Genomic DNA, 23459 nt, shown 5'->3' with positions numbered 1-23459 from the left:
CATTGAGCCTCCAGATGGCAAGCAGGCTGCAGCTCCAGCACAGACACGAAGCTTCCTCCAGCCACTGACAGTCCATGGCTGGGGTTACCAGGCCTCACCTGCCCTTTCTTTTGTAACTCGGTTATGTGTTCCACCACAGGCACGCCCCCTACAGAGGACATCACTGGTGTACTTAGAACTACACCAGAATCAGGGAGCAGAAAAAGCCTGCCTATTTTGTGATGGGTTCCCCAAGACCAAAATGGGCACCGTAAGCCCCTCTGTAGACGGTGGGAGCCTGGAGCCTGGGGGGACACTGGGTCTACACAGCCCAGGGGACCAGGAAAAAGCCTTCGCTGAGCATGAGTAAAATGTCTACAAGCCTGGAACTGGACCCTCTCTAAGGACCAGGGACCATCCTGATGGCCCACCCTGCTTTCCCAAGAGCAGGAATAGAGCGGGGAAACCTGCCCATTGCACTGCTGGTGGGTCAGACACCCAGGCCTAAGACGGGTGCAGTTTTGTTTCTCTTTATTTGTCTACATTCAGCTTAATTCAGATGTACTGCCTGAATGACCCAGACATAAAAAGAAACCCCCCACTCTTTCCCACTGGTTTTTAAAATAAAATCTTCACTTATAAAACTGAAACACTAAAGCATTAAAATACAGAAAGCTTGTTTAACTCACTTCACAAAAGCATTAACAAATGACGTATCCCTTCCGTAACTATTTAAAGACAAACTGAGTTACCACTAACACGAAGTGTGAATAGACAGAGGGATACTGAACTGCAAGAACTCAAAAACTCTACCCAGACAAAGTTGTAATGGCAACTAACAAACCATTGAAGACACGGAGTCCCAAACACGGCTAAATATGGGTCACAGGACGGGCCACAGGGTGACCCGCTGCACCTCACAACACAGCAACGTGGACGGGGTGGGGGCGGGGGCCTGGAGGGCCAGCTGACATGTTAACTGTGATGCAGAAAACTCGATCTTCTGATGGGGAGTAAGTGCAGAAGGTAGAAATCTCCGCCCCGCGGGGGCTTATCTGTACTGGTAGTTCATGCTGTGGTCTGCGTTTCTGCCATAGCCGCCTTGTGAGGACTGGTAGGAGCTGGGAGGGCCACTGTAGTTCTGGCCGGACCCCGGGGAGTTGTAGTTCGACTGTGAGTAGCCTCCTAGGAGAGAGAGTGGTGGGTTAGAGCCGAGGGGCCCAGCCAGCGGGGCTCAAGTTAGGCAGCCCACACCCAAGCCTCGGCCAGGATGCAGGTGGGCAAGACTTGTGGGCTCCTGTGCAGCTCTGCCTACCTACCACACATCACTGGATCAGGCTGGCACCAAAACTCAGAGGTGGGACCACTGTGACCCTTGTTTCTGGGGGAAGCTACCTGAGCCCAAGGCTGAGCTACTGGCCAGAACCGGGGGAACAGCTATTTGGCCTTGGTGTCACCCACATTTCACACAGGTACCAAGGGTTAAGCGTGGGGACACTGCTGGCTCTCCCGCTGCTCCCGAAAGCCTTAGCAGCTGCCAGTGCACCCGAGTGCATGTTCTCACAGGGCCCACCTGCCACTACAGCCCTGCCCACGCTGCTGTCTGCTCCCACCAGGTCCACATCCCGCTTCACAGCAGCTGCCAGGCCCCCCATGCTTTGCCACCAGGGGCTCCAGGCCCACCTTGTTTGCCTTGGTATGAGGAGCCGCCCCCAGAACCTCCGCCGTAGCCCCCGTGTGACCCTGGGTTGTAGGATGCCCCGCCTGAGCCGTAGCTGTTCCCGCCGCTTCGGCCTCCACTACCACTGTAGTCTGGGGGAGAGAAGACAGGACGGTTAAGGGGCCCCAGGAAAGACACACCTGGGGCAGCCCAGGGGCCTTGTGGTGCACCTCAGACACGGCCTGCCCCTGGCCCAGACCCTGGGCCTCTTAACTCTTCTGCCTGCCTGCTTCAATGTCGCACATCAGCCCATCAGGTAAGTACCAGGGGCCAGCTGGAGCCCTGCAGGGTCACCTGGCCCTGGGCTGGGCTGGTCGCCAAGCTCCAAAGCCTTGCTCTGGGATGCCTTCCCATCTGCTCCTGCAGCCCAAACTTCCCAGCGGCAGCTGAGGAAGTACTCGAGACCCCAGCAGCCGCCTCTCCTCAGCCAGCAGCACCAGACACATGGCACCCCCTTCTGACCCACCAGCACAGCCTCTGTCAAGTCCCTGGCCTGCTGCTGACAGCTGCTGGGTCCCAAGGACACACCTAATCAGCCCCACTGGGTCACTGGTACAGCCCGGGCCTGCTGGGTCTGCGCATGAGGAAGCGGAAAGGCGGTGGCGGAGAGGTCAGGCTCTTGCAGGGGCTGGATGCAAAACTCTCTAGAGCAAGTCCCAGGAAGTCACCTTGCAGCCTCACCCACAGCCAGGGCCTCGAGACAGAGGCCTCAGCTACCCTGCCTTCGGAGAACACACCAGAGAGAGTGGCGGAGACGGCACCATGAGGCCCCACGCCCCATCTTCCTAGCACCCGCCCGCAGCCAGCACCACTTGTCCTCCTCCTAAGGCCCTCAACCAGAGGTCCGGGCAGTGCCGAGCTTCTGCCACTCCGTGGGCTGCACTGCTGGGGCCTGGACCCTGGCCCGGCTGAGGGGCTCTGGAAGCCAACTCACTGAATTTGCTCTCGTAGTTGTAGTCGGATCCGCCCCCGCCCCCGGGAGAGTTGTAGGAGTTCGAGTAGGAGTAGCTGCCTTGTCCATGGTTATAGCCTTTCTGCTTGCCCTGTGGAGGGCCATAGTTGCTGTAGGGGCTCTGGTTGTAGGACTGCTGCTGGCCCTGGTGGGACTGGTAGCCCGAGCCGTAGGAGGGCTTCTGCTGGCCCCCGTGCGGCTGCTTCTTCCCAGCGTGTTTTGGGGGCACCGGTGAGTTGTAGTTGTCACCTTGGTAGTAGGAGCCATAGCCGGAGGAGCCACCACCGCCCCCGCCGCCACCGCCACCGGCATTCCCAGAATGCCCTCCGTTGCTGTAGAACTGACCTAAACAGGGAGGCAGTGGGTCAGGTGGAGGACGGGAAAGGGCAGGGGGAAGGGAGGGAAGGGCAGGCGGCAGCCATGGGCCCTGAAGGCTGACCCACAAGCCTGGGTCAGAGGCAGCAGGACAAGGAGGGAGAAGAGCAGTGGCTCCAGTCCTTAGCACAGCCGTTTGGGCTGGCCCAGCCTTCAGCTCCACTCACCCAGCAGCTGATGACAACAATGGGGCTTTGCCAAGCAGCACGCGCCAGCAGCTTTTGCAGCCGATGTCAACATTACAATGAGATGGACTCCGAGTGCGGGAGGACATTCATAGCTAGCTGACGGCTACCCAGAGATCCCCAATGGTGACAGGAAAAGCAAAGCCCCAGAGAAGCAGTGGCCACCGCCCTCCTCCCTGCTATGCTGGGAACAGGCTCCACAGGCACAGGCCTGGAGGCCCCTAAAAGATGCTGTTTAAAGAGGCCCCTGGACCGTCATCATCCTGAGACGACCAACTGGTCTGAGCTGGTTTGGTTCTTGGAAGACAAATCGAGACTCAGTCAATGATGCAGGCACCTCCCTTGCGATACTCATGCAAGCATGTGACTCAGGATGTGAGTAAGCCCCAGCCTGGCTGGTGGAGGGCACTGTCCACGGCTCGGGCAGGAAAGCCGGGTGAGGCCTAGACCTACAGCCCTAATGACCCCCGAGGCCCCTTCCTTATCCCCAGCACAGCTGCTGGGCGCAGGTGGGGCTGAGCAGAAGAGCTGAGAGTGTGCAGTGCAGCCACTACATTCTCAGCCGCAAGGTGAAAATGCAGCAGTGAGACCCCCACTTCTGATCACTAGGTTTGTCAATACACGGCCCCGCCAGAGGCTCGAGTGGAACAAAGGGGACGGCACTGGCTGAGGGAATGCTGCACCCTAAGCCTTGCAAGGGAGCCCCACACAGGGGGTCTCCACAGTGGGTGTGGGAAGGCTCAGAGGGTGGGTGAGGCGGGAGGCTGGGTCATGGTGGTGGCTCTCCAGCCAAGCTGGCCAACGCCCAAGTGCTCAGCAGGCGCAGCTGAGTTCCTGGGCTCTCAGAGCGGGTGAGCTTGTGAATGCAGCCACCTTTGCCCAGTCAGGCTGCCCAGACCTCCAGGCCCAGGGTGGGTGGGAGGGAAGGGGAGGCTCCCACGCTGCCTGTCCTTCCTTCCCAGATTGAGGACACTAAGGGCCCACCGCCTCCGGGGTGGGATAACTGGGAGTCCTCACGTGCCTCCACCCACTGGAGATGTGTACCCCACGCTGGTGTGGTGGGCTGCCTGCATGACAACGTGGACAGAACTATCTGCAACCTTCAGTTTGTGTTCTTCAGGCAGGCCTCCTCCCTTGCCCGCCATCACAAAGCCAAGACACCAAGGGGGAGGATGTGTCCCACAATGCCAGAAAGCAAACATGCGGCAGCTCAGCGAGGAGACTGGGAGGATGGGATCTTCAGAACCCCCCCACCAGGACCCACACCCCACAGCCCCACAGCCCCAGCTTCCCCAGTGTCCTGCACTGAGCACACCACCTCGCCCCGCCTGAAGCCGGGAATGAATGAAGACGCAAGGGCCGAGGGCTTGTTACTTTCACATGTATTGATTAAAAAAAAATAAAGGGTAGGAGGAGTTTTCAACGTCATTCAGGATAACTATTTTCCTGGTATAAAAAGACATTATTCTCAAACAATAACTTTCTAAAAAAAAAAAAAATACATCATGCAATCAAAGTTTTAAAAAGTTTCACTGAATGTTTCAAACCTCTGGGAACAAATCATGTAGTAACCATTTTGACCAGTTTTTGCCTGAATAACACAAAATCTTGCAAGTCAACACAGATGCAGGCTCTGCTGCAAAAAGAACCGCTGATCGGAGCCAAAACCAGTTTCCAAGGAAGGCACCTGCCAGAAAACAGGGGCCTCAGTAAAGAGCCATAATGACTCCGTGTGTTTGCACAGACAGAAACTTCTATGCCTTTGGAGTCTGTGGCAGCTGCACAGCCAGCAGCACCACCTCTGCCCAAGCAAAAGCCAGTCCTTTACTGGAGAAGCAGGGAACATCACGGTTCTTTCTCCTCAATTACTTTCAAAGTCCCATTAAACTAAAAAGCAACAAAAAAACCCAGAATCCCATGCATCTGCAGCTGTAATTAAGACTTGCAAAATTTCACGTCATCTACCCCTTAAAGCCTGTCTGTTTCTTGCACTAATAATGGAAGCACAGTTTTGATACCTTTGAGAGTTCACTCTCTAGCTAAACCAGCCACAAAATATTGCATTCCCAAACAAGAACCCACCAGAGCATTACAAGAGGCGGGAGAAGTTAATTCAGCGCAATATACAATTCCCCACATGTTTCCAACGTTTTAACATGCTCGTAATAAGAAAAAAAGCCGGTTTCTCTGGATTCAGATGTGGTGAAATCGTTTTCATCACTGTCAAAGGCATCAACCAGATTTGGGAGTTTGTTAAAAGGTTAAAAATTCATACAAAACCTGCTGTAAATTAAGACAAAGGTAGATTAAAATGCGTCATTGTCTGTCTCTTTAAATAAAGTAATGCTTTCCATAAAAAGCAAAGGTGGGCTTTTGCCTTGATGCCGAACAACGCTGTCTCTAGAATTCTGTGCAATTCTGCACAAAAATACATTCTCTGAAAAAATTGTTTTCCACTTATTGTGAACTTCAATAGGACCAAGTTCAAAGGCAAATCACGATAAAAACTGCCATTGTCTTAAATTCTGCAGGCTAAGAGTTTCAGACAAGCTGCGGTGAAAAGCCACGGTTGAGAAACCCAGTGAAGCACAGGGACACAGCACGGACACTTTGGGTTTTGGAGTTGGAGGAAATTGGAGTAAAAAGTTGATTTTGTGTGCAATACTTTTAGACGCTCTAGGAAGACCCAAAATCATGATAGCCGTAGCAGTCTGTGAAAAAGTCACCTACAAAAGGGGGAGACAGAGCAGAGAGAAGAAATTAGAATTCTTTTGAAAAAGGGCACAGAGCGCCACATTTGAAATTCATGTTTTAGATTTCTCTGCTCCTGTAACCCCCCAATGAAGGCTCCTTCTCAAGACAAGAGCTGTGCACTGGCCGGAAAAGCGTATTCACAAGATTGGTGCTTCGCATGGCTTAAAGCAGAGAAATTTAAAATTCTAACTTTTAAGGAACTTTGCAGTTACACGAGTTTGTGTGTTAACACAATCAATCCCACTGTGGGGCCGGGGTTGGGGGGGGGGGGGGTCGAGGGCCATCTGACCTAATCACCGCAAAAAGGTGTGTGCCCCTTCTACAGCCTCCTCGAGGCTGCTCTGGCCACCCTTTGCTAACTCAGGCCCAGAAGCTACACTGCGGCTGCTTCCCAGGTCAGACAGACAGAAACGCACACTTACTGTAGCCTGCTGTTGCCGAGTTGCCTCCGTACCCATAGCTTCCATATCCAGCGCCTGGAAAGGCAAAGACAGGGTTACCGGGGTCCAGCAGTGTCTCCGGCCCACCCCAGGAGCCCCACACACCTGTTCCCAGAGCATGCACGTGGGGAAGGCGGGGACAGTGCAGTATGAGGGCCCTTACCGGCAGCATTCATGTAGCCTCCATGGTTGGCGCCACCAAATCCTCGCCCGCGCCCTCGTCCCCGGATGTTCCCGCCTCTTCCCCGCCCTCGAAGGTTGGGGGGTGGGGGCACTTCGTTGTGCATGGGGCCTCCCATGCCGAAGCCAGGGTTATGTGGCTAGAAGAGAACACAGGGAAGTGACATTCCCTTCGTGCTCACATTGCAGAAGAACCCATGCCCGGGCCAGGAGGTTCAAGGGCCACTGCTCACCTTAGCAGCAAATTTCGGTCCCCCTCTGACGGGTACTGGGGCTCTCTTCTTTTTGTTGGCATCAAGGGCGAGAGGGGTGTCAGGGAAAAGCTTTTCTAGGGCAGCAAGAGCAGCGTAGGCCTTCGCCACCTTTTTGTTGGAACCAGCACCTTGGAACTTCTGTCCATCCACTTCGACCTGGAAAGTGCAAATGGAGATGACTCAGTGCCTCCTTCCAGGGGCAGGGGGACCCCAGGCCTCCCCATGGGACTGCCCCAGCAGGCAGCTCCAGGCCGCGCACCTCCATGACGAAGCGCTTGTCGTGGCTGCCCCCAGTCTCGGAGATGAGCTCGTACTTGAGCCCACGCCTCTTCTCGTTCAGCTCCATCACTGGGTTCTTGCCGTGCTTTGTCAGGATCGGCCCCTGCTGTTTTACGTTCTCAGGGAAAACAGAAAAGAAGGCCGACAAACTCAGCTATGGGCATTCCAGCCACATGGGAGGAGCGGCAGGACTGAGGCGGGGCCTCTGCTCTTCATACACTGCCAGCCCTTGCCAGAGTCTCCACTGACTCTAGTGAGGGCCTTCCAGCAATGTGCCCCCCTCCCTGTGCCTCCCGTCTGAACAGCACGTTCTCAACCCAGGGCCACCCCAGTGTAGCCTAGGATGCTGAGACAGCATCCACAAAGCCCTCCCCGACACGGCTCAGAGGGCAGCACCCAGCTTCCTGTGCGGACTTCTGGCCTGAAAGGTCCCCTTTTTGGGGCAAATTAACAAGGACCAGTAACCACCTCACTGACAGGACACATGGCTGCCTGCTCTGTCCAGGCAGTCACTCCCAACGCCTACCATGTGCTCACCTCGGCAGTGGCATCTGAGGGAAAGGCCGCACTAGGGGTGGAGACAGCTTCTACCACTGGGGCGGGGGCCACCACTGCTGGCTTCGCCTCGGTCTCCTCAGCCGAGTCCTCCCCCTTGCTCGAGTCCCTGCCTTCAGCACCCGTCGGCAAGCCCATGTCCTGTAACACCTGCGGAGGTGGCAAGACCCCCAAGGTCCCAGTGAAGCAGGGCTCAGCCCAGGAGCCATGCATGCAGGGCCTCCCCATGGCCTACAGGCACCCACCCGGGAAGCCATCTGGAGGAGGGCTGTTTCCTTTCAGCTCCTGCTCCCAGGAGGCCCTAATGACCCAATCATGTTTGGGGACCCCTCTGCCTGCCAGCCACAGTGGGAAGGCGTTCTTGCCACATGTGACTTGGCAAATACTCGCCATCTAACCATGTGTGTTTTTAGGATCTATATGCCCTCCCTGAGAGACAATGGCTCAGAAGGGGCCCAAAACAAAGACCATGTTTCTACCATTGGAAGACAGTGACGCTGGCCACACTTACCTTAACGGCCACATGCAGCTTGGCCGTCTTTTTGGAGGGCCCAGAGGCCTCGAATGAATTGCCATCAACCTCCACAGACATGGTAAAGATGGGGGCATGGACGGGCCCAGTCTGGGACACCAGCTTGTACTGCAGCCCTGGCTTCAGCTGGTTCAACCGCATCAGGGCATTCATAGCTTGGGGGGGCTCTGCCTTCTCCTCTACAGAGAGAATAGCAAGGTGGCTCTGGATCAGCACGATGGCAGGTCTCCACGAGAGAGAGCTCTGCCAATCCTAACCCCCAGGGCTGCCTCTGTGGCGTAACACAGTGGGTGGGGCAGCCACACAAACTGAGCCCAGCTTGCACTTCTGTGGCCTCCAGCTGTAGCACCACCATCCTACTTATCTTCCACATCCCCAATCATGCTTCATCATTGTTAAAAGGACTCAGAAATCACAAGTGAGAAAAATCAAACAAAAGCAGGCGTCCCATAGCTTCCGGGTGAGCCTTCACAGGACCAGATGGATAAAGCAGCAGCACTAGCGGAGGTCTGCACCTTCCTGCTTTTTTACCTATTTAGCTTCTAAAATTTTTCAACACTGATTTTAAGCACGGTCTCGCTCTGTTGCCCAGGCTGGAGTGCAGTTGCTCACTGCAACCTCTGCCTCCTAGGCTCAAGCTATCCTCCCATCTCAGCCTCCCAAGTAGCTGGCACTACAGGTGCGCCACCACACCCAGCTAATTTTTGTATTTTTTGTAGAGACGGGGTTTCGCCATGTTGCCCAGACTGGTGGTCTCAAAACTCCTGAGCTCAAGCGATTCTCCCGCCTCGGCCTCCCAAAGTGCTGGGATTACAGGCGTGAGCCACCGCGCCCGGCCTGTACCTTTCTTCTGAATCTTCTTCTTCTTTTTGCTGGGCGACTTCTCCTCCCCGTCCTCCTCCATTGGGCGTTTCATGGGCGTAATGGCATAGGTGGTGCTTGGTGGGATCTGAACTGCAAGGAGAGAGCAGGGCATGGCTGGGCGATGCAGATGGTGACTCTTCCTGGAGCCCCAGCCATTAGGCAACCGTCGCGGGCTTACCGGTGTAGTCCACTGGGTTTTCATTCTTTGGTTTCTTGGGCATCTTGGAAGGCAGAGGGTCCATGCCCAGGACTTTATGGAGCTGGCCGAAGGCAGCGAGCCGCAGTGCGTGCTGGAGAAGGGGAAGAGGATCTGACTCAGCTGCCCTGTGCTCCCGGCCATGGAGTGTGCACTCACTACTGCCTTCTGAGGAGGGGCAGAGCTGAAGGGCTGCTAATGGTCTCCCTTACGACAGCAAGGGGTCCCCCACCAGCCAGGGGAGAGCCTGACTGCTCAAGCTCAGCCTTGCTGTGGGGGAAGGCCAGCCTGTGACCACCCCCCTTCCAGAGGAATACAGGAGACCCCAACCTGGGGACTGGTTGCCACACGGAGCCATGTGGTGGCCTGCAGGGGAAGGTCCCCTGGAGCAGTCCGCACAGCAAACACATCTCCCAGCGCCACTCAGAGTGTCCGAAAACGGCACTCGAGCAAGCCAAGGGAGGGGGCAGACGACAACCACGCATGGCACCAGGGGAAAGAAGCAGCCCAGATTGGGGCGCCCTGTATCAGACACAATCCCTTTGCCTTCAGTCCCCGACCTGAGCCTACGAGTCCAGGGGCTACCCTGGGAATACCCAGTAATGGAACTGGAAGCCAGTGATTACAGACTGGGTCAGGGCGCACGTTGGCAATGGCGATGACTATACCTGCGCACTCTGTGTGATATCTTCCCGTTGCTGTCTGTCTAGATGCCCAATAGCATCAGTGGCTTCTTTTTCACAAGGGTCATAAATGCCAGAACCATCTGAAGGCAGGAAACAAGGAAGATATGCAGAGGATTATCTTTTAGCATCTCTGAAGAGGTGTGCTGGCTGAGGGAACTAGGTGTGTTACCCCCCGCGCCCCATCCACACCCAGCTCTGGAAAACATGCCTAGCTCGGTGACCCACTCGGCGTCCAGCCCTTGACAGAAATAATTCACAAGTGTCTCAGAGCAAGAAAGTCACGTGGGAGTGGGTCACCACTGCCCCGGATCCGCCCTCTGAATGACGGCTGCGGACCCGGTCAGGGCTGGATATGATGGTGCCAGAGGGTAGTCACATGCTTCAGCTCTAGGGGGTGGATATGGGGCTGCTGCTGTCCTAACCCAGTCAGTGTACCCGCCAGGAGGCGGCCTGGAACCCTGTCCTTTCCCTGCAACCTGCAAAGCACAAGGCCCCAACCTGGCATCACGATGCCCGACGCCAGGCACTCCAGCACTCTCCGCAGGGCCTCGCCAGCACCCATCGGTCTGTTGGCCGTGCCGATGGATTTCTCACACAGGAGCTCAAGAGGCTGAAAGGGAAGAGGGACAGTGAGTCAAGAGCCTACAGGATGGGGCTGGCCACCACTAGGGAGCTGTCACTGCATGAGTGGTTCGGAGCACACGTGGGACTCATAGCCATCCAGTCGAGTAAAGTCAAAGCCTCAGGGCTAAGTCTGAGCCAGGGCACCTAGGACAGGGGACTTCAAGGACCAGACATGACATCCTGCAGGCTGTGTGAGCTCAGAGACCAAGCTAAGGTTATAATGTAGTACCTCATACTTAAAATCTAACCATTTATTTACAAACATAAAAACCACCCCAACTGCAAGCTGAAAAAAAAGGGGGGCAACTGGCAAGAACTGGTCCTGCCTGAGAGCATCTACAAACCTTCCAAGAGGGATCATTCCCACCTCCTGCTCAGCCCCCTCCTGGGATTGAGCTGTGCAACCCGTGCAGAGGGCCCCAACCCGCACTGCCCCAACCCCAACTCTAGGTGTGGAAAGCAGGAGCAGCTCCACAGGCAACTCCGGAGAGTACACACCAGCCACACGTCAAGGGGGCACTCCTGCCCCGTGACCATCAAGTGTTCCTGGGATATCCAAGAGACTGCACATACCACCCCCTAGTAGCCACAGCAACATGCCTTACCCAGCCTCGGAGGGGACCCCAGGTGGGCACGCGAGTGCACAGGTCCCTCAAGACCCGGATCACAATGACACAGGACTTCAGCCCGTTGGCTCTGGCCTAGGGGAACAAAACACAGGCTCTTCAGTCTGAGGCACCGCCCAGGGCACAGGTCAACATGAACAAAACAAGTGTCACGGTGCTGCTTTGCCAAGGGTAAACAGTCAACACTGGCGACCACCAAGGGTGTGGCCAGCCGCAATATCACTACGTGTACAAGAGAGTGTTACTCTTAACACAAAGCAGCAGCAGCAGCAGCAGCCCACCAACTCAGTCTCAGCCTCTTTTGGGGTCGAATTTGTTGAGGTGCACTCCTTTAGGACCTGCGCAGTCGCAGATGCTAAGCTCGGCACGGCTATCGTCAATGTTAAGGAATCTTTATGGTGACAGTTAGCCAAGTTAAAACTTAGGAATTCTCTACCAAAAGACAAATAGAAGAACAAAATGCAAACCTGGAACCACTTGGCGTGTCGGAGGGACGCCAAGGCAGCAAGGCATTTCTGCCTGTCCAGAACGTCCGGGGGGTCGTTGACTGATAGCGTTTCTATTCATGGATGGAATAAGAAGACAAGGCACAGTTTGACCAAGGGGTTTCTGTCAGGTGGAAAGGGGATGTGGCAGCTTTCTAAAGGGCAGCTGAGTTTCCCAGAAGCTAAATTCATCTCCACCCTGGACCAGGGAAGGAGAAACTAGAGCACATTGAACTCTGCCCTGTGAGGAAATTGTAAAAATTGGAGGCCCCCTCCAAAAAGAAAAAGAAAAAGAAAAAAGAAAGAAAAATAAAAAATAAAACAAACATAAAAACAAAAGTGGGGAGTTATTCTAAAAGGAATAATCTCATGAGGGAGGGGAGAGATAGGTGGAGCCTATCTTCTAATCCTCTTCCCTTACCTCCTCCCCATGTTCTCCCAATAAATTAGCTATGCTAAAATGTTCAATAGGAAAAAATTTAAAAAGGCCGGGGGAGAGGAAATGAACTCCCTCTCTGCATCCCACAACAGCCATCCCAAGGCATCTGCGGCAAAGGGGACCAACTCCGCCCACCAGGCGGGACTGCCCTAGCCCCAGCCCTTGACAGAGAGAGTCCTGTTGGTCAAAGGTCCAGCGTCCCTATGTTGATCAACTAGAAGGGCTTTGGTAGTCGGAATCAGCTATGAGAACCAAAGGTAAACAGCAACAAGGGCGCTATGCCAGCCTATGCTGCGGCCAAGCGGAGCGTTTGTCTTCTCTGCCATCTGCACACCAGGGGTTTGGATAAGGCCTGAAGACAGGCACACGAGGGGTGGGCCATGGACTGTGAGCACACTATTAGCGTGAGGTCCAATGATGTGGTTTGAAAAATTGGACAACTGTTTTAACTTTATCCAAAACTCTGTATCAGCTCTTTGTGCTTCTGTCACTTTAGATGATAAAAGAGCCATGACAGAGGACAAACGAAGAGGCCCTCAGCTCAGCTGCAGCACAGGCTGTTGGTAATCTCCAACGTGGTGCTCATGCGGAAACCGTCTGGTTGTCTCATCTTTAAAACCATGGAATCACCAGGGACACTTCTCCACAGCCAGAGAATGGCTCCATAGAAAAGCAACTTCCACATTCATGTTTGAGAACATTTAAGGATGAAGATAAAAGGAAAATGGTGCAGTCCCCTATGAAAAGTGCTACTCACTTTTAGTGCGACCGTTTTGTCAAACTCCCAAGTACTCAAAGCCAACGGGAGATGTGATCTCAGAGTAAAGGTGGTCAATCTACACCGTAGCCTTTTACCAAAGCAGTCTAAAACTGAATAGCACATTTGAATAGTGAGGGAACACCACATTTTCAAAGTCCTGCCAGCCTGTCTCGGCCTTCCTACCTCCAGCTAATACTTTCTCCATTTCTTCTCTGACAACAGGGGATGTCAGGTGGATGGTCAGGGATAATGGAGGCTCTTTTGTGTTTTTTATCACAATCGCAGCATCGTCGACAGATTGCAGTATTTCGTACTTGTCTTCTGTTACAGCCTAAAAAATAAAATGCAACTTTCAAAACACTTTCTCCTCAAAGCAATCAACAATTTTATCTGGCTCCACCTATTCCTGCAACAGAAAGGCCAACTTCTTGGGTATGATGTCCCGGAAGTGACTTCACCTGGGATGTCCGGATCTCTCTAACTGGCCAGGTCTTTGGCCACCTTTTGGGTACTTGAAAGAGGGATAACTAGTGAAAGAAGCGATTTCCAAACGGTGCTTAAAAATGCAATGGTAGGGCCGGGCACAGTGGCTCATGCCTGTAATCCCAGCACTTTGGGAGGCCGAGGTGGGCGGATCACGAGGTCAGGAGATCGAGACCATCCTGGCTAACACAGTGAAACCCCATCTCTACTAAAAATACAAAAAAACTAGCCAGGCGAGGTGGCAGGCACCTGTAGTCCCAGCTACTCGGGAGGCTGAGGCAGGCGAATGGCATGAACATGGGAGGCGGAGCTTGCAGTGAGCCGAGATCACACCACTGCACTCCAGCCTGGGCAACAGAGCGAGACTCTAGCTCAAAAAAACAAAAAACAAAAAACAAAAACAACAACAAACAAACAAAAAAGCAATGTTAGGCCAGGTGCAGTGGCTCACGCCTGTAATCCCAGCACTTTAGGAGGCTGAGGTGGGCGGATCACAAGGTCAGGAGATTGAGACCATCCTGGCTAACAGGGTGAAACCCCATCTCTACTAAAAATACAAAAAAACCAGCTGGGCGTTGTGGCGGGCGCCTGTAGTCCCAGCTACTCAGGAGGCTGAGGCAGAAGAATGGCGTGAACCCAGGAGGCAGAGCTTGCAGTGAGCCAAGATCACGCCACTACACTCCAGCCTGGGCAATAAAGCGAGACTCTGTCTCAAAACAAAAACAAAAACAAAAACAAAAAAACAAACAAAGAAGCAATGTTAGGCCAGGTGAGGTGGCTCACGCCTGTAATCCCAGCACTTTGGGAGGCTGAGGTGGGCAGATCACTTGAGGTCAGGAGTTCAAGACCAACCTGGCCAACATGGTGAAACCCCATCCCTACTAAAAATACAAAAATTAGCTGGGCGCAGTGGTGGAAGCGTGTAGTCCCAGATACTCAGAAGACTGAAGGAGGAGACTCACTTGAACCTGGGAGGCAGAGGCTGCAGTGAGCTGAGATCGCGCCACTGCACTCCAGCTTGGGTGACAAGAGTGAGACTCCGTCTCCAAAAAAAAAAAAAAAAAAAACCAATGGCAAAGAGTTTAGGATCCAGGAGGAGGAGACCCTCCTTTTGTCCTTTAGTAGGTGATTAACTTTGGATAAATCACTCTCATACAGACTCTAATCTGTATAATGGACTTAATGACACTAACTACACCACAAGGCTGCTGGAAGCCTCAAGCAGATGCTGCGGGGAAAGCAGTGGACACTGCAGAGTGGGCATCCAGCCACTGCTACTTCCACGCTGAGATGAGCAGCCAGTGTAGAATAAAACCTGTGTGCAGTGAAATAGCCAGTGTGCAGTATCCTATGATGCATCTAAAAGTATATACTTGCTGCAAATGCACATCTACAAGGACACTCACAACCATCTTCATTCTTGATACCACCTTCTATAACTTGACAAAGAAAATTCAAGCTTTTGGCTGAGGGCAGTGGCTCACACCTGTAATCCCAGCACTTTGAGAGGACGAGGCGGGCGGGTCACTTGAGGTCAGGAGTTCGAGACCAGTCTGGCCAATATTGTGAAATCCTGTCTGTACTAAAAATATAAAAAATAGCCCGGCACGGTGGCAGGGGCCTGTAATCCCAGCTACTTGGGAAGCTGAGGCAGGGTGGCGGAGGCTACAGTGAGCTGAGACTGTGCCACTGCTCTCCAGCCTGGGGAACAGAGCAAGACACAGTGTCAAAAAAAAGAAGAAGAAAATTCAAGCTTTTTTTTTTTTTTTTTTTGGATACGGACTCTCGCTCTGTCGCCCAGGCTGGAGTGCAGTGGCGCAGTCTCAGTTCACGCCATTCTCCCGCCTCAGCCTCTCTGAGTAGCTGGGACTACAGGCGCCTGCCACCACACCCGACTAATTTTTTTGTATTTTTAGTAGAGACGGGGTTTCACCGTGGTCTCGATCTCCTGACCTCGTGATCCCCCCGCCGCAGCCTCCCAAAGTGCTGGGATTACAAGCGTGAGCCACCGCGCCCGGCCGAAAATTCAAGCTTTTTAATATTTTTGCTGAAGGAAGCTAAGTAAATATGTTGGGAGGAGAAAAAATACATCGAAAAATCTGAAACAGGATTTCTCAACCTCAGCACAACTGACCTTCTGGGCTGGATAATTCTTGGTTGGGGGACTACTCTGCACATGATAGGGTGTTCAGCAGCATCTCTGGTCTTCACCCATTAGGTGCTGAGAGCACCACAGCACCACAACACCACATTGTCAACAGACACTGCCAAATGTTATCAGCGGAGGAGAGTGATTCGCCCCCTTAAGGAACCACTAAAAATGATTTTAAAAATACCTATTATTTTCATCTTTAAGGAGTAATTATTGGCCAGGCTCAATGGTGCATGCCTGTAATCCCAGCAATTTAGGAGGCTGAGGCAAGCAAATAGCTTAAGGCCAGGAGCTCAAAATCAGCCAGGACAACACAGTGAAACCTCGTATCTACAAAAAATTTTAAAAATTAGCCAGACATGGTGGCAGGCACATGCTTGCGGTCCCAGCTACTCAAGAGGCTGAGGTGGGAGGACTGCCTGAGGCTGCAGTGAGTTGTGATTGCACCACTGTACCCAAGCCTGGGCAACAGAGCAAGAGACCCTGTCTCCTTTAAAAAAAAAAAAAGAAAAAAAAAAAAAAAAGGTCAGGAGATCGACCACCATCTTGGCTAACACAGGTGAAACTTCACCTGATGGGTAAAGACCAGAGATGCTACAAAAAATACAAAAAATTAGCTGGGCGTGGTGGCAGGCGCCTGTAGTCCCAGCTACTTGGGAGGCTGAGGCAGGAGAAAGGCGTGAACCCAAGAGGCGGAGCTTGCAGTGAGCCAAGATGGCGCCACTGCACTCCAGCCTGGGCGACACAGTGAGACTCCATCTCAAAAAAAAAAAAAAAAAAAAAAAGAAAAAATAAGAAAAGGAATGGTGTTTCTCACAAATGTTTTTACTGTAGAAACATTTATGCCAATTTGCTTCATTTAATATCCTTGTTAGACAGAGACAAGAATAAAGTTAATTTAAGAATTATTACTATGGGCTGGGCGCAGTGGTTCACGCCTGTAATCCCAGCACTTTGGGAGGCCAAGGCAGGCAGATCACCTGAGGTCGGGAGTTCGAGACCAGCCTGACCAACATGGAGAAACCCCATCTCTACTAAAAACATGAAATTAGCTGGTCGTGGTGGTGCATGCCTCCAATCCCAGCTACTCAGGAGGCTGAGGCAAGAGAATCGCTTGAACCTGGGAGGTGGGGGTGGCAGTGAGCTGAGATCGCCTCACTACACTCCAGCCTGGGCAACAACAGCGAAACTCTGTCCCGCCCCTGCCAAAAAATTAACACTATGGGCAGGACACAGGACACCGTAATCCCAGAACTTTGGGAGGCAGAAGCGGGCATAATACCTGAGGTCAGGAGTTCGAGACCAGCCTGGCCAACATGGTCTCTACTAAAAATACAAAAATTAGCTGGGCATGGCAGCGGGCACCCATAATCCCAGCTACTCAGGAGGCTGAAGCAGGAGAATCACTTGAACCCAGGAGGCGGAGGTTGCAGTAAGCCAACATCGCACCACTGCACTCCAGCCTGGGTGACAAAGCAAGACTGTCTCAAAAAAGAAAAAGAATTACCTCTATGCTGATGTACCTTCAAAAGAAAAAAGAAAATTATCACTAGAAAAACTTCACAGGTTCATCTTCAACAGCTCCTCAGAAGTATCTAATGCATTTACATTAGCTCCATATTTTAATCCTGATCTTTGTCCTGAACCCAAAATCGTCAGTCCCATGTGAGAGAATACAAATCTGCGTTGTGAAAGTAAATCAGGTTTTTCTCTCTAAGGAATAAGATTCAAAGATTCAAAGGCTGTGGTGGCTCAGGCCTGTCATCAGGAGTTCAAGAACAGCCTAGGCAACATGGCAAAACCTCGTATCTACACACAAACACACAGACAATACAAAAAATAGCTGGGTGTGGTAGCACACACCTGTAGTCCCAGCTACTTGGGAAGCTGAGGTGGGAGGAACACTTGAGCCAGCGAGGGCAGAGGCTGCAGTGACCCGAGATCATGCCACTGCACTCCAGCCTGGATGACAGAGCAAGACTCTGTCAAAGATTCATAGACGCTTGTACACTTCTTTTTTGCTTATCCTATAAATTCGGGGGACCGTGTCCTGAGGAGGCAACAGCTGGCAGAGGTTCTGATGCCTCCAAACAGCCCAGCCGTGGGTCTTGGGATCCATTCCTCAGCTGCCCTGCACGTCTGTCACATCAACTGTCCCACTTAGAGGAGGATGAAATAACACACATCAAGAGCACATCTGGCTGAGGGCCTGACTTTAGCAAACACTCAATAAACAGAGGCCATTATTTATGCAATACTTTTCACAATGAAACAAATAAATGGTTTAAAAAAAAAAAAAAAAGATCTTTTAGCTCGGGGTGGTAGTACATGACTGTAGTCCTAGCTACTCAGGGGGCTGCAATGGGAGGATCACCTGAGCCCTGGAAGTGGAGGTTGCATTGAACCATAATTGCGCAACCACACTCCAGCCTGGGCTACAGAGCGAAACCTTCCTCATCTTAAAAAAATAAAATAAAAAAAAATGGCCGGGCGCGGTGGCTCATGCCTGTAATCCCAGCACTTTGGAAGGCCGAGGTGGGCAGATCACTTGAGGTCAGGAGTTCGAGACCACCCTGGCCAACATGGCGAAACCCCATCTCTACTAAAAATACAAAAATTAGCTGGACGTAGTGGCATGTGCCTGTTAATACCAGCTACTCGGGAGGCTAAGGCAGGAGAATCGTTTGAACTCAGGAGGCGGAGGTTGCAGTGAGCCGAGACTGCACCACTGCACTCCAGCCTGGGCAACAGAGTAAGACTTCATCTCAAAAAAAAAAAAAAAAAAAAAAAAAAAAAAAAAAATTGCATGTGGTGGCTCACACTTCTAATCTCAGCACTGTGGGAGGCTGGGGACAGGAGGACTGCTTGAGGGCAAGAGTTTGAATCCAGCCAGGGCAATACAGCAAGAACTCATCTCTATTTATAAAATAAAATAAACATATAGAAAAGATTTTCAGCTGGGCGTGGTGGCTCACGCCTGTGATCCCAGCACTTTGGGAGGCTGATGTGGACGAATCATCTGAGGTCGGGAGTTAAGAGGACAGCCTGACCAACATAGTGAAACCCTGTCTATACTAAAAATATAAAGATTAGCTGGGTGTAGTGGTGCATGCCTGTAATCCTAGCTACTTGGGAGTCTGAGGTAGAAGAATTGTCTACCTCAGAGGTAGAGGTTGCAGTGAGCTGAGATCGAGCCACTGCACTCTAGCCTGGGCAACAGAGCGAGACTCTGTCTCAAAAGAAAAAAAAAATTCTTTACATTCAGCTTTGGATCCAATGGAAGAGATAACAACTCTGCTACTATCTAGCCACCCAATCCAATGGAGCCTAGACGTGAAGTTTATGCCCAATGACCTCGTGCTGGTGCAGCCTGGCACACAATAGGCACGGGGTCCTTATGACCCCTGCAGTCAGGTTCCACAGAATCTCAGTGGCTTGGTGGTGTCCTACTTGTCACCTACCGAGAAGGCACATACACAGCAAGTGCCAGGGCAAGTCTGGCATGTGCTTCTTGGAGCACGGCCTAGCAGGACACTTCTTCCTGGGCCCCACATCCCCAATCAGCACGCCTACCACCCCCCACCCACCTACCCGGCAGTGGTGGCCACACTTACAGCAAGCTGGATGGCCAGGTTGTCAGCCACCTTGTCCAGGAGGGCGGTTGTGGGCTTCTCCTTACACAGCAGCACCAGCTCCAGATCCAAGTCTCCCTTGAGTAGAAGGCCCTTTGCCACCAGGCCCACCCGCATCACTCCCCGCAGGGTTCTGGTCATGTGCTCCGTCTTCTGTTCCCTGAGGGACAGACCAACACCCAGCTCAGTGAGGAATTCGGTCCGACCACAACCCAGAGGTCCCCAGAGAGGCTGGAGTTTCTTGGAAATCAGGTGCCAACCTCTACTCTAGCTACCCTCTCTAAAAGAAAGAAAACGACAACAGAAAACCTCACTTACCCGGCCCCTTCTTTACTGTCATCCTCTGGGGGCACATCCATGTTATCAGACTCTGCCTGCTCGCCGCTACCCTTTTCCTGCTCGTCTATCCAGTCCGACACAGCTTTGAGTGCCCGCTCCGTGTGGGACACCATGTTCTGGACTGCCTCCAGCTCCTCTTGTGTTGGATAAACGGAAGAATGCTTTGCCATCACATGGCGGTCATCATTCACAAAAATTCGCATTGGACGCTAGGGATGTGAGGATTAAGTTAAAAATGATGTAAAGAGAGCAAGCAGCCCAACGTTCATCTTTTAAGCTGCACAATTCAGAATGATGTTATATCGCTTGTGTGTAAAAGCGAAGCCTGTAGGAGCACAACTGAAGGACCAAGGAGGGACAAGCAAACTGAAGAGCTGTTGTCTCTGGGCAGTGGCTCGGAGTAATGAGGCACTGACTTTGTTTCTACACTATCAGAATGGAATACAGAATAGATAATATTACTTTATAACCCAAAAGGGCTAATAAAATGGTAATGGAAGCAAATGCTTTGGAAAAGGCTACAAACATCTCTGTACTGAGTGAAGAAACAGTATCTGTGATCAAAAACAAACTTACCATTTTTACTTCTGTAGTGTCTGGAAATCAAACTTTTGTTTATCTTTTCAAATTGTGATAGATTTCCTTGGTGTTATCAATACTTCAACTCTATAAGATCAGAAAATCCTTTTAGTTTCACATAATTTATAGGAGGATTCATTTTAGCAGCGAGGTACACAGTAGCAAGAATGACATGTGTGCTGCCTCATGAAGGGCCTGTTAACACAGCAGGACACATCTTTATTTCCACGTACCCACTGCTAAGCCAAGGATTAACTATGTAACACCCTAAAAATGAAAACAGATGGTTTCTAGAAGCCAGATCTGACTTCAGGCCCACAGCCACTCAGATGGTATTTTACTTCCTTTTTTATCTTCCTTTATATAAATATGCCCATTTTTACAAGTATGAAAATATTAACAGGTCTCCAAGAAACACTACAGGTAGAAATGTTCACATCGGGCTAGGCACAGTGGCTCATGCCTGTAATCCCACCACTTTCGGAGGCTGAGGTGGGTGGATCACTTGAGGTCAGGAGTTCGAGACCAGCCTGGCCAACGTGGTAAAACCCCATCTCTACTAAAAATACAAAAATTAGCCGGGTGTGGTGGGCACCTGTAGTCCCGGCTACTTAGCAGGCTGAGGCACAAGTATCGCTTGAGCCCAGGAGGTGGAGGCTGCAGTGAGCTGAGATCACACCACCTGCACTCCAGCATGGGTAACAGAGCAAGACTTCATCTCAAAAAAAAAAAAAGATGTTCATATCAAAATCTTGGTGCTTGGAGAAGGAAAAGAGAGGGAAGGAGCTCTGACCTCTGACAGTAGTGAAGAGATGGAAAGAAGAAAGACATGTGACAAAGGGTCCCAAAAGGCTTCTGTAAAATGAAAAAGAAAAAACCTCCTGAAAAGTGAACATTTGAAATATCAGGTGGACGATGACAACCACATCAGGTTCAACTCTGAAGAGGCTGAGACAACTGAAGTGCACGACAGAATCCTTCAGGACAAACGAAGCCATAATTACTATTTCGGTCTCAGTATCATGCCGATTCCAACCTACTCAATTCCCACTCTATACAAACAGTCTGGTCCATACTGAAATCTTCCAAATGAGTAAACAACCAAAAAACCCCATCAGCGTAATACACACCAGATAAATCTACCCTCCAACAGACAACTGCCAGTCCCTTCCGACTAAACTAGTTCCGAGCCAGCAGAGCAGGCTCAAACCTGAAAAGGCCCAAGCTTCAAGGATAAAGTCTGACATGCTGCCAAAACAAGAACTTCCCAAAATACCCAGGACTACCTAGCAAATCTAACTGCAAAATTTAAACACCCCAAACTTAAACTTTAAAACCTAAGGGTGTTTGAGCGAGGTGGCTCACGCCTGTAATCCCAGCACTTTGGGAGGCCAAGGTGGGTGGATCACTTGAGGTCAGGAGTTTGAGATCAGCTTGGCCAACATGAAGAAACCGCATCTCTCCTAAAAATACAAAGATTAGACAGACGTGGTGGCGCGCACCTGTCATCCCAGCTACTAGGGAGGCTGAGGCAGAACAGCTTGAACCTGGGAGGCAGAGGTTGCAGTGAGCTGAGATTGCGCCACTGCACTCCAGCATGGCAAATAGAGTCTCCAACTCAAAATAAATAAATGAATAAATAAAACCGGCCAGGTGCGGTGGCTCACGCCTGTAATCCCAGCACTTTGGGAGGCCAAGGCAGGCGGATCACGAGGTCAAGAAATCGAGACCATCCTGGCTAACACTGTGAAACCCCGTCTCTACTAAAAATACAAAAAATTAGCCGGGTGTGGTGGCAAGCGCCTGTTGTCTCAGCTACTCAGGAGGCTGAGGCAGGAGAATCACTCGAACCCAGGAGGCAGAGGTTGCAGTGAGCTGAGATCACACCACTGCACCCCAGCCTGGGTGACAGAGTGAGACTCCATCTCAAAAAATAAATTAAATAAATAAATAAATAAATAAAACAAACCTAGGGGTCGCCAGGTGCGGTGGCTCACGCCTGTAATCCCAGTACTTACGGAGGCCGAGGCAGGGGGATCACCTGAGGTCACAAGTTCAAGATCAGCCTGCCCAACACGGTGAAACCCTGTCTCTATTAAATATACAAAAATTAGTTGGCTGTGGTAGCACATGCTTGTAATCCTAGCTATTCAGGAGGCTGAGGCCTGAGAATTGCTTGAACCTGGGAGGCAGAGGTTAGGTGAGTCGAGATCACACCATTGCACTCCAGCCTGGGTAACAAGAGCAAAACTCTGTCTCACTTAAAAACAAAAAACAAACCCTAGGGGTCAAATGATGCCCCTGCAGAGCCCAGCAACAGAACATGGTGGGGTCAAAGACTTCATGTCAGAGTAGGGATGCAGGAGGGAAAGAGTATGAGGGGGCATGGGATGAAAAGGGCAGAAAGCCAGTCTCTGGGCTCAGTGGCTCAATGTGCCTGAGACTCACACCATGGGGAGAGCCACTTGATCGATCGCCCAGGGAAACCTTCTACACAGACTTGGACCTGAAACTCCACTTGCCCAGCCACTAGCTTCCTTCTTGCATCAGCAACATGGAAGCGGCCCCTCTACCTTCGGCAGGACTATGAAAATGAAACAAGTCAATCTACTTGAAGCATGCAGCACATAATCCACAGACCTAACATTGGTGCTAGATCTTTTTTTTTTTTTTTTTGAGACGGAGTCTCGCTCTGTTGCCCAGGCTGGAGTGCAGTGGCGCAATCTCGGCTCACTGCAAGCTCCGCCTCCGGGGTTCACGCCATTCTCCTGCCTCAGCCTCTCCGAGTAGCTGGGACTACAGGTGCCCGCCACCACGCCCGGCTAATTTTTTGTATTTTTAGTAGAGACGGGGTTTCACCGTGGTCTCGATCTCCTGACCTTGTGATCCGCCCGCCTCGGCCTCCCAAAGTGCTGGGATTACAAGCGTGAGCCACCGCGCCCGGCCTGGTACTAGATCTTACTGTTGAAAAAAATCTGCCTTCCCAGGCTGCAGTGAGGGCCAGGCGTGAGTGATGTGTGTGCAAAGAGAATCTTCTCCTCCACCTCCCATGTCTCTTCACCGAGCCAGAGTCAAGCTCCACAGGGCCTTTTTCCCCCACTGATTCTGCCAAGCCCATTCCCTTGGCTATGGTTTCCCGGGATAGTCGCAAGGACACTGGGAATCTTGCTCATGAAGCGAATCCTTATGAAGGAATTATAGTTACTTCAGATAGGGGCATAATACTGTGGTTGTGCTGGAAAGAAAACTTTTAACTGTTCCACACATATTTAAGACAAATTTATGGCTGAAATTATATACCTGGTATTTGCTCTGAAATATACCAGGGAGCAGAAAGTAGAGAAGGATGAGGCCTGGCGTGGTGGCTCACGCCTGTACTCTCAGCACTC

At 51.7% G+C, this 23459-nt stretch overlaps 1 protein-coding gene across 11 annotated transcripts in view; it reads right to left on the bottom strand.

Moving 5' to 3' along the window:
- Window positions 1-493: 493 nt before the first annotated feature.
- ILF3 (interleukin enhancer binding factor 3) overlaps window positions 494-23459 on the bottom strand; it is a 37758-nt gene continuing 14792 nt past the window's right edge. Inside the window, exons 2-21 of one of the 11 annotated variants that reach the window (XM_055238488.2) lie at window positions 20864-20925; window positions 20068-20157; window positions 19471-19700; window positions 19135-19312; window positions 13069-13216; window positions 11669-11760; window positions 11181-11276; window positions 10450-10561; window positions 9934-10031; window positions 9248-9359; window positions 9049-9159; window positions 8185-8384; window positions 7656-7823; window positions 7099-7236; window positions 6819-6995; window positions 6569-6725; window positions 6388-6441; window positions 2634-2996; window positions 1663-1791; window positions 494-1164 (exon numbers count right to left, since the gene is read on the bottom strand). In XM_055238488.2, coding sequence (XP_055094463.1) covers window positions 1031-1164; window positions 1663-1791; window positions 2634-2996; window positions 6388-6441; window positions 6569-6725; window positions 6819-6995; window positions 7099-7236; window positions 7656-7823; window positions 8185-8384; window positions 9049-9159; window positions 9248-9359; window positions 9934-10031; window positions 10450-10561; window positions 11181-11276; window positions 11669-11760; window positions 13069-13216; window positions 19135-19312; window positions 19471-19700; window positions 20068-20070 — 2700 coding nt within the window. In that variant the 5' untranslated portion in view covers window positions 20071-20157; window positions 20864-20925 and the 3' untranslated portion in view covers window positions 494-1030. Of the gene's footprint in view, window positions 1165-1662; window positions 1792-2633; window positions 2997-4578; window positions 5938-6387; window positions 6442-6568; window positions 6726-6818; window positions 6996-7098; window positions 7237-7655; window positions 7824-8184; window positions 8385-9048; window positions 9160-9247; window positions 9360-9933; window positions 10032-10449; window positions 10562-11180; window positions 11277-11668; window positions 11761-13068; window positions 13217-19134; window positions 19313-19470; window positions 19701-20067; window positions 20158-20863; window positions 20926-23459 lie in introns of those variants that run through there. The other 10 variants (XM_063615989.1, XM_063615991.1, XM_063615993.1 and 7 more) reach the window with 10 other exon arrangements.

The sequence above is a fragment of the Symphalangus syndactylus genome, chromosome 13 (genome assembly GCF_028878055.3).
Source record: "Symphalangus syndactylus isolate Jambi chromosome 13, NHGRI_mSymSyn1-v2.1_pri, whole genome shotgun sequence".
Taxonomy (NCBI): Eukaryota; Metazoa; Chordata; class Mammalia; order Primates; family Hylobatidae; genus Symphalangus; species Symphalangus syndactylus.
This window is presented reverse-complemented; position numbering and strand designations above follow the sequence as displayed.